General features: G+C 46.9%; 1 protein-coding gene across 2 annotated transcripts; it reads left to right on the forward strand.

Annotated features, from left to right (window-relative positions):
* Positions 1 to 9,176: 9,176 nt before the first annotated feature.
* c15h6orf120 (chromosome 15 C6orf120 homolog) lies at positions 9,177 to 15,081 on the forward strand. Of its 2 annotated transcripts, none has more exons than XM_034189041.1 (2): positions 9,177 to 9,246; positions 14,064 to 15,081. In XM_034189041.1, exon 2 carries the CDS (start codon positions 14,111 to 14,113, stop codon positions 14,666 to 14,668), a length of 558 nt encoding a protein of 185 aa, XP_034044932.1. In that variant the 5' UTR covers positions 9,177 to 9,246; positions 14,064 to 14,110; the 3' UTR covers positions 14,669 to 15,081. The 2 variants fall into 2 exon arrangements, with proteins under 2 accessions (XP_034044932.1, XP_034044933.1); XM_034189042.1 differs by lacking the exon at positions 9,177 to 9,246 and adding an exon at positions 9,273 to 9,496.
* The last annotated feature ends 1,615 nt before the right edge of the window (positions 15,082 to 16,696 follow it).

Genomic DNA, 16,696 nt, shown 5'->3' on the forward strand with positions numbered 1-16,696 from the left:
AGTGAGGCCGGAAGCTGGAGCCTCACTGCGGCGGGGTTGATGACCTTGAGGATCTTATACGGTCCGATGTACCGTTCTTGGAGTTTCGGTGAGTCAACCTGTAGAGGAATGTCCTTGGTGGACAACCAGACCTCCTGCCCAGGACGATACTTGGGGGCCGGGGCTCGCCGCCGGTCTGCATGTTTCTTCGCCCTCGTCCGGGCCTGCAACAAGGCAGAGCGGGCGGCACGCCACACCCGACGGCACTTCCGTAGGTGGGCCTGGACCGAGGGCACACCGACCTCTCCCTCAACCACCGGAAACAAGGGGGGCTGATACCCCAAGCACACCTCAAACGGGGAGAGGCCGGTGGCTGATGACACTTGGCTGTTGTGGGCGTACTCGATCCAGGCCAGGTGGGTACTCCAGGCCGTCGGGTGCGCGGCTGTCACACAGCGAAGTGTCTGCTCCAGTTCCTGATTCGCCCGCTCTGCCTGCCCGTTGGTCTGGGGGTGGTACCCAGACGAGAGGCTGACCGTGGCCCCCAGTTCCCGGCAGAAGCTCCTCCAGACGTGTGAGGTGAACTGGGGGCCGCGATCGGAGACGATGTCTGATGGTATGCCATGCAGACGGACGACGTGGTGGACCAGGAGGTCCGCTGTCTCCTGGGCCATTGGGAGCTTCGGGAGGGCCACGAAGTGGGCCGCCTTGGAGAAACGGTCCACTATCGTGAAGACGACGGTGTTTCCCTGGGACGGCGGGAGACCCGTGACGAAGTCCAGACCGATGTGGGACCAGGGGCGATGAGGCACGGGCAGTGGCTGTAGCTGCCCTGAGGTCTTTCTGTGGTCGGCCTTGCCCCTGGCGCAGGTGGTACAGGCCTGGACGTAGTCCCGCACGTCGGCCTCCAGGGATGCCCACCAGAAGCGTTGCCGGACGACTGTCACGGTCCTTCGCACCCCTGGGTGACAGGAGAGCTTAGAACCGTGACAGAAGTCCAGGACTGCAGCCCTAGCCTCTGGTGGGACGTATAGTCTGTTCTTTGGTCCGTTTCCGGGGTCCGGGTCTCGGGTCAGGGCCTCCCGGACGGTCTTCTCCACGTCCCAGGTGAGGGCGGCCACGATAGCGGACTCCGGGATGATGGGATCCGGGGGATCCGACGGTTCCGTTTTGACTTCGTCTTCGTGCACCCGGGACAATGCATCCGACCTCTGATTCTTGGTCCCGGGACGGTAGGTAATCCGGAAGTCAAAACGGCCAAAGAACAGTGACCAGCGGGCTTGCCTGGGGTTCAGCCGCTTGGCGGTCCTGATATACTCCAGGTTCCGATGGTCAGTGAAAACCGTGAATGGCACGGCTGTTCCCTCCAACAGATGTCTCCACTCTTCGAGGGCCTCTTTCACAGCAAGGAGTTCCCGATTGCCGACGTCATAGTTCCGTTCAGCGGGGGTCAACCTGCGAGAAAAATAGGCACACGGGTGAAGGACCTTATCGGTCTTCCCGCTCTGGGAGAGCACCGCTCCTATCCCTGAGTCCGAGGCATCCACTTCAACCACTAACTGGCGGCTAGGATCGGGCTGCACCAGAACTGGTGCAGACGAGAAGCGCCGTTTCAACTCCTTGAACGCGGCTTCGCACCGATCCGACCAGGTGAAGGGGACTTTTGGTGAGGTCAGGGCTGTCAGGGGGCTAACTACCTGACTATAGCCCTTAATGAACCTCCTGTAGAAATTAGCAAAACCGAGGAACTGTTGCAGCTTCCTACGGCTTGTAGGTTGGGGCCAATCTCTCACCGCCGCAACCTTGGCCGGATCAGGGGCGACGGAGTTAGAGGAGATTATAAACCCCAGGAAGGACAAAGAAGTGCGGTGGAATTCACACTTCTCGCCCTTCACAAACAGGCGGTTCTCCAACAACCGCTGCAGAACCTGACGGACATGCCGGACATGAGTCTCAGGATCCGGGGAAAAGATGAGTATATCGTCCAGATACACGAAGACGAACCGGTGCAGGAAGTCCCGCAGGACATCGTTTACCAACGCTTGGAAGGTCGCGGGAGCATTAGTGAGACCGAACGGCATGACCAGGTACTCAAAATGGCCCAACGGGGTGTTAAATGCCGTCTTCCATTCGTCTCCCTTCCGGATCCAAACCAAATGATACGCATTCCTAAGATCAAGTTTGGTGAAGATATTGGCTCCATGCAAGGGGGTGAACACCGAATCCAACAGGGGCAACGGGTATCGATTGCGAACCGTGATTTCGTTCAACCCCCTATAATCAATGCATGGACGAAGCCCGCCATCCTTTTTACCCACAAAAAAGAAACCAGCACCCATCGGAGAGGTGGAATTCCGGATCAACCCGGCAGCTAATGAGTCCCGGATGTAGGTCTCCATTGATTCACGCTCCGGCCGTGAGAGGTTGTACAGCCTACTGGACGGAAACTCACTGCCTGGAACCAAATCAATGGCACAATCATACGGGCGGTGGGGAGGAAGCGTAAGAGCCAGATCCTTGCTGAACACGTCAGCGAGGTCATGGTACTCCGCCGGCACCGCCTTCAGATTGGGCGGGACTCGGACCTCCTCCTTAGCTTGGGAGCCGGGAGGAACCGAGGAACCTAGACACTCCCGATGGCAGGTTTCGCTCCACTGAACCACTACCCCGGACGGCCAATCGATCCGGGGATTGTGCTTTAGCATCCATGGAAACCCCAAAACCACACGGGAGGTGGCCTGAGTCACAAAGAACTCGATCACCTCCCGGTGGTTACCTGACACCACCAGAGTTACTGGAGGTGTCTTATGTGTGATTGGTGGGAGTAGGGAGCCATCTAGCGCCCGAACCTGCACAGGCGAGGTAAGAGCCACCAGAGGGAGCCCTATCTCCCTGGCCCATCTACTGTCAAGCAGATTCCCCTCAGAGCCCGTGTCCACCAGTGCTGGGGCCTTCAGGGTTGAATCCTCAAACAGGATCGTGACTGGGAGTCGTGTAGCAATGTGGGTGTGTCCCACGTGAATATTGTGGCCCACCCCTGGCCCAGTCTCTAGGGGCGGGCGTTGGAGTTTAACCGCTCGGGGCAGTCGTTTGCGAGATGCTCACTCGAGCCACAAACATAACAAGCTCCGTGGGCCCGCCTCCTTTGTGCTCCAGGTGCCCTAAATGTTGCCCTGCTCGTGTCCATAGCTTCGTCAGCAGGGGGAGCCATAGGCGCACGGAGCGCAGGAACAGAGGAGCGTGGGGAGGGCGGAGCTCGATCGGACCCGGAAGGGAGAGGGACGACGCGTGCCTGGCCACGCCCTTCGCCTCGTTCCCGACGGCGTTCTTCTAACCGGTTGTCGAGTCGTATGACTAGATCGATGAGCCCATCTAAATCCTGCGGTTCGTCCTTAGCCACCAGGTGCTCTTTTAGGACCAGAGACAGTCCGTTTACAAAGGCAGCGCGGAGGGCAGTGCTATTCCAGCCGGATCTCGCCGCCGCGATGCGGAAGGCGACTGCATAGGCAGCTGCGCTCCGACGCCCCTGTCTCATTGACAGTAGTGCGGTTGAAGCGGACTCTCCTCTGTTGGGATGATCGAACACCGTTCTGAGCTCCCGTACAAACCCATCGTAAGTATGAAGGAGCCGCGAGTTCTGCTCCCAGAGCGCTGTAGCCCAAGCGCGTGCCTCCCCGCGAAGCAGATTTATCACATAAGCTACTTTGCTAGCATCAGTCGCGTACATCACGGGACGCTGTGCGAAGACGAGCGAACACTGCATCAGAAAGTCCGCGCACGTCTCCACACAGCCTCCGTACGGCTCTGGAGGGCTTATGTATGCTTCTGGGGACGGAGGAAGGGACCGTTGAACGACCAGTGGAACGTCACTTTCGCGCGCAGGGTCCTCGGGAGGGAGAGCCGCAGCGGCGCCCGAAGGGCGCGCCTCCACTTGTGCGGCGAGAGCCTCCACCCTGCGGTTTAGGAGAACGTACTGCTCGGTCATTAAATCGATCCGAGAGGTGAAAGCGGTGAGGATCCGCTGCAACTCACCGATTACCCCTCCCGAAGCCTCCGCCGCGCCTTGGTCTTCCATTGGCCGTTCAACAGCCGGTTGACGCCCCTCGGGGTCCATGACGCTGGCCGAGATATCCTGTTGTGAAAGTGTAGGAACACGGACCCACAACAGGGGGCGCAATGAACGGACAATGGAGAAGGTAAATAACAAGGATTATTATTGTGAAACGAGCACAATAAATACAACAATCACAATTTGGGGTTGAATCCGCTGGTGTCGTGTGGGCAGGCTCGAAGGTAGGAGACGTCCGTCTCAGTCGAACCGGAACCACCCAGATCTCCTCTGCCACCGAACCCTGGAAATACTGGAACCGCCAAGTCCCGAATTCCCAGGTGGCCACTGCCTCCGCTCGTCGGATCCGGTACTGCTGGCGGGAGAGAGCGACAACACACAGGTGTGGATGCGACTGCACCCAGTAACGGAGAGGGGAGAAGCCGCCTCCACCTCTTGTCAAAGTACAGCAGGAAGGTGAGTACTTATCCAAGCAATGAAGCTATCAGTAGTCAACAGTCCTGAAAAGGTTTAACAAGTTTAGCTGGTTGTTCAGAATATAAATGCAGAGAATATTACCTCAGTCTTAGGCGATATCTCGGCACTGAGGTGGAGACGCCGTCCTCCTGATATACCTCTGTGCTGAGTGGAACAGCTGTGTCTGGTGATGGGTGACAGCTGTCACCCAGGCTACTCCCATAAGGCGGCAGCGCCCTCTGGTGCCTGGAGCCCGCACTCCAGGCAGGGCGCCCTCTGGTGGTGGTGGGTCAGCAGTACCTCCTCTTCAGCGGCCCACACAACAGAAACTCACAGTAACGACCAGGTGGACGATAGATAATAACAAATAAAACTGGTTTTTGGGACTTCCAATTTGGATGGAAAAGACTAAGAGACAAGCTTTCAAATGAATTAAAGCTCTGTCTAGGTTTTTGATTAATTAATAAGCTGGAATGGAAGATTGCTGCTAATCCTCCGCCCCGGCCCGTACTACGAGCATTCTGACAGTTAGTGTGACTCGGGGGTGTTGACTCATTTAAACTAACATATTCATCCTGCTGTAACCAGGTTTCTGTTAGGCAGAATAAATCAATACGTTGATCAATTATTATATCATTTACCAACAGGGACTTAGAAGAAAGAGACCTAATGTTTAATAGACCACATTTAACTGTTTTAGTCTGTGGTGCAATTGAAGGTGCTATATTATTTTTTCTTTTTGAATTTTTTGCTTAAATAGATTTTTGCTGGTTATTGGTGGTCTGGAAGCAGGCACCGTCTCTACGGGGATGGGGTAATGAGGGGATGGCAGGGGGAGAGAAGCTGCAGAAAGGTGTATAAGACCACAGCTCTGCCTCCTGGTCCCAACGCTAGACAGTCACAGTTTGGAGGATCCAAGAAAATTGGCCAGATTTCTAGAAATGAGAGCTGCTCCATCTAAAGTGGGATGGATGCCGTCTCTCCTAACAAGACCAGGTTTTCCCCAGAAGTTTTGCCAATTATCAATGAAGCCCACCTCATTTTTTGGACACCACTCAGACAGCCAGCAATTCAAGGAGAACATGCGGCTAAACATGTCACTCCCGGTCTGATTGGGGAGGGGCCCAGAGAAAACAACAGAGTCCGACATTGTTTTTGCAAAGTTACACACCGATTTAATGTTCATTTTAGTGACCTCCGATTGGCGTAACCGAGTGTCATTACTGCCGACGTGAATTACAATCTTACCAAATTTACGCTTAGCCTTAGCCAGCAATTTCAAATTTCCTTCAATGTCGCCTGCTCTGGCCCCCGGAAGACAATTGACTATGGTTGCTGGTGTCGCTAACTTCACATTTCTCAAAACAGAGTCGCCAATAACCAGAGTTTGATCCTCGGCGGGTGTGTCGTCGAGTGGGGAAAAACGGTTAGAGATGTGCACGGGTTGACGGTGTACACGGGGCTTCTGTTTAGGGCTACGCTTCCTCCTCACAGTCACCCAGTCGGCCTGCTTTCCCGACTGCACGGGATCTGCCAGGAGGGAACTAACGGTGGCTAAGCTACCTTGGTCCGCACCGACTACAGGGGCCTGGCTAGCTGTAGAATTTTCCACGGTGCGGAGCCGAGTCTCCAATTCGCCCAGCCTGGCCTCCAAAGCTACGAATAAGCTGCACTTATTACAAGTACCGTTACTGCTAAAGGAAGCCGAGGAACAACTAAACATTTCACAACCAGAGCAGAAAAGTGCAGGAGAGACAGGAGAAGCCGCCATGCTAAATCGGCTAAAAGCTAGTAGCTACGCAACCTAGTGGATTCCTAAAAACACGCAAAGTGAATAATGTGTAAATAATATTGTATTATATTGTATTATATTATATTATATTATATTACATTATATTATATTGTATCGTATTATATTATATTATATTATATCATATATTATATTGTATTATATTATATTATATTATATTATATTGCATTATATTATATTGTATTGTATTGTATTATATTATATTATATTATATTATATTATATTACATTATATTATATTGTATTGTATTGTATTATATTATATTATATTATATTATATTATCCGTAGGTGTGACTGTGTTTGTTTTGTCTGTATGTGCCCCCTGTGACAGACTGGCGTCCTGTCCGGGGTGAACCCGGCCTCACGCTCTGTGACTGCTGGGATCAGCTCCAGCCCCCCACCCCCGCCCCCACCCCCAACGTGACCCCTAATTAGACTAAATGGTTGAAGATGAGTGAGTGATGAGATATTATATTATATTCACTGTTTCTTCACATTACATTTAAACCACTTCTTCCAGCGATCTTTTTACTATCTTACTCATTGCTCCCAAATTTGTTAACCTTGGCATGAAGTGGACACAGTTATGTAAAGGTCACAAGTCTAAAGTCAAGGTCAAATCAAGGTCATTCATTAAAACTCATTATTGTCCATATCACAGGAATTAAATAAGATATTAAAATGTGGATTTCTGCACATAGTTCCGCTCTCGTGGGGCTAACAGGTGGATCAGGCCACTTATTGTCTTGTGTTATATTCTTGTTTTATTTATTTTATTAAGGTCCATAATGGAAATTCATCCTGTACTTTTTGTGTTATCCTCAATTTTTTTACATGCACCGATTTAATGTGTTGTGCCCCCCCATTTTGCATTTTAAGTATATGTTGAATTTCAAAATAAATCAAATCAAAAAGCAATTATGGATCTTGGTGTTTTGATCACTGAGCCACTTTATTCATACTATAAGGATTTATTTGAAAAGAGAAGACATTTAGCTACAGTGGTAAGTGATTTTTATTTTACCAATGAGTTCCGTTGCAGTATACCAGCTCCTTGGTGAGCAGCTCCCAGTGGGTGGCACTGCTGCACTGCACAGCACATATTTTATTTTTGGACATTTATTATGCATCTATTTAACATCTTTTTTTATATTTTATAATACTTATGACCTAAAGACTTTGCTAAACGCATTTCTAACACCAAAACAGTTTGTCTACATCAATAAATGTGTGTAATTCACTAAGGAATCAAAGAATTTCTAAAAACACATTTATATGATCAGATTTAGATGCAAATTATATCTTCTGCACAGTGTTCCATATAAATAGATTGTTCTGAACATTTTGATATGCAACATATGGGCATCACATTATATGCAAGCACCTAAAAAGGGGAATTTCTGAAGGTACAATTAAAAGGCCCAGATGCACCGGCAAGTCTGTGGACCCCAGAGAGAGATATCTCCAGCGCCCCCCCCCCCCCCCCCCCAGATGGTGCCACTAGGGGCAGGTAACGGCAGTGAAGATACACACAAATCTGCAAACAGCCGTCTTTCCAGGAGCAGTCGGTGCAGTTGACTGCACTCATATAAAGATCATTGCTCCAGCGTAAAATATTTCTGTCAACAGGAAGAGGTTCCACACTAGCTGTGTTTGGTGCAGACTTCAACGTTCTGGAAGTGGAACCCAGATGGCCTGTCTCGACCCCCAACGCAAGGACAACGAACGGCTTATGGATGTGCAGAGGGAGGACATGCAGCAGGATGGACACAGGTGATCTGCTGTGGCGCCCCCTAAAGGAAGCAACCAAAAATTCTTATTACCCTGCATGTCAGTGTGGCAAAGCGGACAATTTACTCCTCAATCGTCAAGGCAATTAGAAATCATGAATGAACATGGTATGTCGGACTTCTGACACCACCCTGGGAATTCGACAATTGAATAACTTCAACCTAAGACACACATGTTCGTTGTAATTGAAAGAAACGTGGTTCCCAAATACAAACAAATAATTTATTAACAATTGAAGTTCTAGTTAAAAAGACAACTTATTAAAAAACTCATTTAAAACACCACCAATTATGACCACATGAGGGCGCCCTTGCATCACGCAGCCCGGCAGCACGCGCAGCTGGCAGAGTTTTCCAAATGTCCACACTCAGCGCAAAGCCGCCGCAGCAAACAGGGCTCATCCACTGGTCCCACAGGACGAAATCTTTCAGCAGAGCACCAGAGCAAAGCAGCAGGGCCTCCTTCCACAGCTTGGTCCAAAATCCGAACCGTCCGTCACAGCAATTAGCTGTAACTCGACACCACCCCAGAACGTCGAACGTCAAGAGCACCACAAACTCAGCAGCGCACCACCAACGACAGCCCACACAGAGGTCTCTGTCTTCACGGGAACATGGAAGTGAACACGTCCAAACACCTGCAGTCAGTCTCCAGAAAGAGAAAGAAGAGCGCAAACACTCCTCTGCCACAACCAGCTGCACTCAATCCACCAGCTGAACATCATTAAGGTCATCCATCCTGCTACATCAGCAAAGTGGCAAAGCAGGGTATTGGTTTCACTGGTGTGTGTGTGTGTGTGTGTGTGTGTGTGTGTGTGTGTGTGTGTGTGTGTGTGTGTGTGTGTGTGTGTGTGTGTGTGTGTGCGCGCGCGCGCGCGCTTATAAATTTTTCCAAGGTGAAATTCTGTGGAATTAGAAACTAGTGTTGGTGGAAGTTTGTCCAGTTGCAGTGTTCATCAGGCCACTGATGATGCCTTTAATTATCTTTCCACTTGTTGGCGTTATTGCACAATTTCATTGTTTGCAAACTCGTGTAGTTAGTGCGTTCTCCGACAGGTGGCGTCAGTGTGCGGCTCGGTGTCAATGAGTTGAACAGAAGAAGTGAACTTAGGGGAAAATGCAGGTCTAGAAGTGACAGCTGTGTAAGTAAACCGATGATTAACTAGTCGATTATGAACTAGTTGTTAATTAACTTGAAGCGTACTTATCAAGATACATAATAGACTCGTCTTTTCTGGAAGTCGGACGACCAAATCTTTGTCGAGTGTGTGTCAAACTGAAGGCGCTAGCGTTAGCTGAGCGTAAAGCTAACGGCTCAAACTCAAAGCTATTTTTAACTTTCCGTCCTTTATGTTCGTCGCATCACACTGTGGGTCGGTACCTTTCGGGCAGGTGAGGTGTGCTTGTGCGTGAAGTCAGAAAGATGAACCTTGGGTTCTTTCCTTCCTCTTAGTTTCGTTGATTTATTTTGTTCACATTAAAATAATAACCTGCTTATCTTTAGGATCAAAGGTTAAAATGAAGACGAAGTTGAGCGGTTTATATCTGCTGACGTGGTTTTATTCGAGATGGAAAGTTTTAAACATTTGAAACCTTTTTTTCCCTACACTCGTTCACGCCAGAAGCGCGCGAGCGTGCAGTTTTATGACCACTAGTACAAAGTCACTGGTCAGCAACATGAGTGACGTCACTGCGCTTGCGCACAGCGGGGCGCACGCAGGTCATCTGGGTCAGAACTTTGGTTTGTTGTAAATCTTAAATGCTTTGATTGACTTATTTATCTTGCCTTCATTAAAGCTGTGCAGCCTTTGTGATAAAAGAGATGGTAATACACTGACAAGCAAGGTGAGTGTGCTGAGAAGGTGAAGGCAAGATTTTGAGGAGCTGATGAATGAAGAAAATGAGAGAGAAAAGGCTGGATAATGTGGAGAGAGTAAATCAGGAAGTACAAGAGATTAGTAAGGATGAAGTGAAGGTAGCTATGAAGAGTGGAAAGGCAGTTGGTCCAGTTGACATTCCAGTGGAGGCATGGAAATGTCTTGGAGAGATGGCATTGGAGTTTCTAACTAGATTGTTTAATAAAAACTTTTTAAGTGAGAGGATGCTGGTTCTGATTTTCAAGAACAAAGGTGATGTGCAGAGCTGCAGTAACTACAGAGGCATAAAGTTGATCAGCCACAGCATGAAGTTATGGGAAAGAGTAGTAGAAGCTAGGCTTAGAAAACAGATGAAGCAGCAATATGGTTTCATGCAGAGAAAGAGCACTACAGATGCAGTGTTTGCTCTGAAAGTGCTGATGGAGACGTATAGAGAAGACCTGAAGGAATTACATTGTGTTTGTGGATTTAGGGAAAGCTTATGACAGGGTGCCAAAAGAACAGTTGTAGTATTGTATGAGGAAGTCTTAAGTGGCAGAGAAGTATGTGAGGGTAGTGCAGGACATGTACAAGGACAGTATGACAGCAGTGAGATGAGCTGTAGGAATGTCAGATTCATTCAAAGTGGAGGTGGGATTACACCAAGAATTAGCTCTGAGTCCTTTCTCTTTAACAATGGTGATGGACAGGTTGACGGATGTCATCAGACAGGAGTGTCCATAAACTGTGATGTTTGCTGATGACATTGTGGTCTGTAGTGAGAGTAGAGAGCAGGTTGAGTCTAGCCTGGAGACCAGCTATGTTGGACGGCTTAGAGACGGTGGCACTAACAAAACGACAGGAGGCAGAGGTGAAGATGTTACGATTCTCTTTGGGAGTGATGAAGATGGACAGGATTAGGAATGAACATATCAGAGGGACAGCTCAGGTGGGATGGTTTGGAGACAAAGTCAGAGAGGTGAGATTGAGATGGTTTGGACGTGTGCAGAGGAGGGACCCAGGCAGGAGGAAAAGACGGAGGACAAAGAGAAGGTTTATGGATGTGCTGTGGGAGGACATGCAGGTGGTTGTTGAGACAGAGGAAGATAAAGAGGACAGGGTGAGATGGAAGCAATTGATATGCTTTGGCGCCCCCTAACGGGAGCAGCAGACAGGAGAGGAAGAAGAAGAAAGTTGTGCAGCCTTTCAAATTTCACAAAACAGACAAAACTTAGTTTCTGCCTAAATCTAAGCCTTATAATGTCAGTTTATTTTTAAAACGTGTTGCAAATTTGCAGCTCATTTTAATGAAGAGAACATATTTATCTTGCGGGGTGGTTCTGTAGTGAATATTTTATTTTCCTTTTTAACGCCGTCTGCGTGTGTGCGCATATATGAGGTTTTGAGATTACCGGAAATGCCCTTTGACCTTCCATGATGCACATACATGGACGCATTCTAGCATTTGTAACATGTTTTGTAAATCACTTCAGAGGTGTTATATGGTTTCATAAGCAGGATTTTTATTATATGTAGAAGTGTTTATTTCTGATATGAGGTCTGACATGAGAAACATAGGAGATTTATACAGAAATAAGGTGTTTTGGAGCATTTTCCACTGTTGTGCAGCCAGCTAACCTCACCGTGCCTATCTATTCTGATTTGCTGTCGCCGTCCATGGAAGCCCCCACATGATCGACGACGTCGCTATCATAGACTGTACAGGTCGTTACTATGTCATTCAAGGCCGTCTTTTTTTTTTTTTTTTCTTTTTTAAGTTTTCCCTTCAGGGGAACTATTTATTAACTGCCGAAATTTGTAACTTTCAAATGGGTGGAGATATATCATGTTTCAGTAGGCCACTGAAGTTTTTTTTTTTTAGGGGAAGATGTATTGTCCAAATGGACAAAAATTATGTTTTTTCAATCCAAAAATCCCTTAGGGAGTAAAAGTACGGCCCTTTTTTAGGGTAGGGGTTAAAGGGGCCAAAACAGTGACATAGTCAAAATGTGGATTTTGACCTTTGAATATCTTTGTGCGCCCTCAGTAAGCCTCATTGACCTTATGGTATATGAATGTATGGATGGAGTTCTCCCATTTAGCATTATATTTTTCAAGGCTAACTGAGAGGTGGCGCTTCAAGTCACAACTTTTAGCATTTTGGGCTACATTTGGGACCCTCCCAGGGCCTGCACCCTGAATAAACTTTGCTCATTTATGCATATCTGGATACACTGGGACAAGTTCTTTCCAAATTTGCATCAGTGGCGGTGGCTTAGTTAGGGTGCTTTTGCATAGGTGGTGCTCTTTATATTAAGAATGCGATATTTGGCGATTTTCATTTGCCATATCTCAGTGCGCCCCCTATGGAGTTCAGTGAAACTTGTTTTATTATGTTCTCTATATCTGTGCTATTCAGGATAAAGATATCAGGAAGGCTTTTTGTGTCCTTGGGGAAAAAGACACTTAATCTGCATGGTCTCGGTCCAGCCAGCTATTCAAACAGATATCGCCCTTGGTTGAGGAAGTAGCATGTGTTTGGTCTCCCTCAATGGGACCCCAAAGGGCCTCAGCGTCTGTGTAAGACTTTGTTCTTCAACACCAAGAAGAGAGAAAGGTTCACAGGTTGGAAACATAAATGTAAACACACAGGTAAAAATGAATCAACATCATATTAAAAACAGTGATATCATACGGATCAGTGCTGAACAATAATAGTTATCGAACTGAATTAACGAGGACATCATCTGCAAGAAATGTTTTGAGTTTCGGCGACAACACTGTGGATATAAATCATCAAGTATTATAAAACAGGGCTAGTTAGCTCTAATAAATAGAATATGCTGCTGAGAAGATTGATCACAGACAAATTGATGAATATGTACTTAAAATGACCTGCAATGAGAATTTGATAAAAGCACAACACGTAAAACGGCAATGTAGTAAAAATCCAGAGTATCTTTAATTCTGTCAACATTCATTACATCAAGAATTGATCCATTACGACAAAATTTATAGACAGCAAGAACTCTCTCTCATACACTATCCTACACCTATATAATGCATAAATGCATTTCTTCAGAGCTTTGACCTGTTCTTCAACATGTTGACTTGATTTACAAGAAGACAGAATTCCACCGAGATATGCAAGAAGATCGCATTCCATCAACCATCAAACTCACCTTTGTGATCTGTGACTGCAATATGCAGCTAAACGGCTGCAGGACGTGTTGGGATCTCAGCTCGCAGTCCAATGTCAGACTGAACGGTCCGCCGCTAAAAATTGGCCCGCCCTGCCTCCACTGTGCATGTGTCAATTCAGAGCTCAGCCACTCATCTGAGATGGAGTCTCTTCATCCAAAGTGATCAAATGGATTAATGGGATTATTAACATCAGATGATAAAGGTAAAACCCCTTAAATCATTCTGAAGTCAGTTTTATGTAGAAATGAGGCAGTTTATCAGAAATGAAGCGATACTCTGTGACGCTTTAAAATGACTGGCGCCCAGTGAACGCATCAGCTAGCAGCTCAGGTCGCCGCGGCACTCTGATCACTTCCTCTGTCTTTTATTATGAAATAATGCTGAATTTATGTGGAAATGATTGTTGTACAAACACTTCAGATATCTGTGGCTGAGATAGATGATGACTGGAGGCAGTTTGAAGCAGAAACGTGATAATCGTGAACCGCGGCTGATGACACATGCGCAGTGAAGGCAGGGCAGACCGACTTTTTTTTTTTTTTAGGGGGGGGACCGTTCGGTCGGTGACACCCAGTCAGAATTATTGGTCGCCCTGAAATTTAAGGACTGCATTTGAAATATGTTCAGAAATGAATGGAAATGAGACCTTTTTCTCTCTCTCTGTCATGGGAAACTCTCATAAAATGTCTAAAGTTATTGTGAAATGATAATAATTAGTGGAATACAAGCTATTGTAGTTTCAGCTAACAAGTGCACCCTTGCGACATTAAATGCCCGTATCTCAGAAGGAAAAAAAAAAATCCTTCAAATTTCTTTTGCAAACTTTGACAGGCTCCTTGTTTCTTCTGTTGGTGTTTTTGGTCACTGCTCAAGTTTTTGTGTTTTTCTTTTTTCCTCAGATGTCTGGTGTCATCCAGGCGGTGACTGTCTGACCGATGCCTTTACCATGATGCCGGGTTGCATCGCCCTGGTCATTGCCCTCCTCCTGTCACACGCCAGCAGCTTCCTGAACTCCGTGGATGAAGACGGTGTCCCTGAAGACTGGGTGCTGCTCCACATGGTTCAGGGCCACATTGGAGCTGGAAACTACAGCTACCTGCGCCTTAACCATGACGGCAGAATCATCCTGCACATGCGCAGCCTCCAGGGTGATGCCGACCTGTACGTGTCGGATAAAACCCTGCGGCCCAGTTTTGACACGTACAAGCTACAGTCGGCCACCTGTGGCCAGGATGTGGTGGTGGTTCCGGGGGACTTCAGCAGGCCTGTCGGCATCGCCGTTTATGGTCACCCGTCACACCAGGAGAGCGAGTTTGAGATGAGGGTTTTTTACGATCAGACAGTGCCTCTGGACCCGTTCGAGAAGAGCTCGTACATGTCAGAAAACGGACATCAACACAAGAAATCCCCCCAGGTGCCACAGGAGGGCTTTCAAGAAGAAGAGTCTGTCTTCTGGACGATTCTCATCGGACTTCTGAAAATTATACTGGAAATTTTGTTTTGAAAATGGACTTCACTTTGAGGACTGAATGTGTTTCAAGCGATGTTGGTGGATCAGTTGGGATTGACACGTTCGGGGGTTTGGGTTCTTTGCAGTAACGAGCTGCAGCAGCAGACGACGGTCATAATCCACAAATTCAAGATGAGGAGAAAACTCCAAGTGCAGAATGGTGCCATCACATTGTTTGGGTTTTGTAATGGTGTCCGTGTTTGTTTACATCCACGTGGGAGGTTCCTGAATCCACACATTTAATGTCTTCTGGACATTCAGGTGGGGGGCTGGAGATGTGGCTCCTCGTGCACGTTGTCATACTTGTGGTGGTTTTTTTTTTTTTTTTTTTTTCTCCATGTTTCAGGTTGTTGGCCCCATTTTGTTTCTCAGAGAACATGAGCCAAAATAAATGAAGTTAAATTTTATGCATCTTATTTTTCTCAGTAAAATGCATCTTATCCAGGCGCTCGGAGTGCATGCCTCAGCCAGGACGTAAAACATTTAAAGTTACATTGGATCCACCGTAGAATGTAATGGTATTTTTTCCCGACACTGTGCCATGTTTGATTGCACCCAGGAGGTTTTATGATCGCTGACCCCCAAAAGACAGATTATGATTAAATGTGGTGCTTTCAGCCAAGAAGATCTTCATCAAACTGTGAAATGGATCAAGGATAACTTTTCTTTATTATGTCTCGCTGTTAATCACACTTTGGTGACCCCCCCCGGGCAGTTGAAGTCAGACAGAACTATTGGGCCTTGGCAATATGCAATCTGCATGCCCTCCTACAACATCTGATTTTATTATTATTTTTAATAAGGTTTGGGCTCCATCTCTGAAACCAGAGAAGCTCAAAAATTTAATGACTTCTTCAACAAAATTTGGAGAAAATTGGTACAAAAGCAGGAAAAAAAAATCAGTTTGATTTGTATTTGTTTTGTGGCTATTTTTGCTCATGGTCGCCACAGTGTATCTTGTGCCAAAACTGAATAAATAAAAATTACTCAATTTATAGCCTCATCCTAAAAAAAAAAGTTTGATTTGTAATTCTAAGGCCCCCTTATGAAAATTACTTAGTTGGTTTTGAATCTGTAAATGAGCAGACAGACTCTGGCGGTGTGTGTTTGGTTCTCATGTTAGTACCCTCTGCCATTCAAGGGTTCTGACCTGGAACTCACACGTGGCCTGAACGCGTTTGAGACGTCGGTCATGCGGGTGAAGGTGGAGCCTGTGGATCAGGGTTTCTGTTTCACTGTCACCACTCAGGTTTGTCCATGGTGCCTTCAGCTCGGCGTTCTGCCGGCACACCGGCCGCCTTTCCTTCTCGTCAACGTTCTAAAATAAAGCAGCTGTTTCGTACACTTGCAATATGACGTCTGTGTCGTTTGTCAGAATTGTGACTTTCCTGTTTTTGACTGATGTGTATAAAAATGACCAGAAACTCCTCCCAAATGATTGAAGGTCTCATGATGGGGGGAGTGGCTAAACTGTGCTCATTAATAAACCATGTTATTTATTGATTTTTTTTTTTTTTTGATTTGGTATTGATGGTACCTCATCAAACTGGGATTTCGGTTTGATCTTTGGATTCTGATGTTTTGGTCCTTTTGTTTTACTTGGGGAAACTGGTTTTACGCTGTTCTATGGACCCATTTAAACAGATTATTTCTAACGTCTTGTTTATGCAAATGTTATCGTTAAAAATATTTAAAACGGGTTTTAATTTCGTTTCAAACTCCATTCATTTAAAGGGATTCTATCTGCTTCTGACTGAAGTTGTCGTAAAAACCCGTCTGCGATATCTCCTTTAAAAAAAAACTGTGTGTGTGTGTGTGGTCACACTGGAAGCGTGTTTTCACCTGCTCTCATTGCAGTCTTTATGCAATGCTCATGCTGGTCATTACCTCTGCAGGGCACCTGGTGGCACTAAACTTTCATCTGCTTGCATCTATTCATAAACATTGAAGATTGAAGTGAACTATCACATTAGTGGCTAAATGAGTCATACTGACTTAAGACTTTAAATAATTTTAGTAACA

This window comes from Thalassophryne amazonica, chromosome 15 (assembly GCF_902500255.1).
Source record: "Thalassophryne amazonica chromosome 15, fThaAma1.1, whole genome shotgun sequence".
NCBI classification, from domain to species: domain Eukaryota; kingdom Metazoa; phylum Chordata; class Actinopteri; order Batrachoidiformes; family Batrachoididae; genus Thalassophryne; species Thalassophryne amazonica.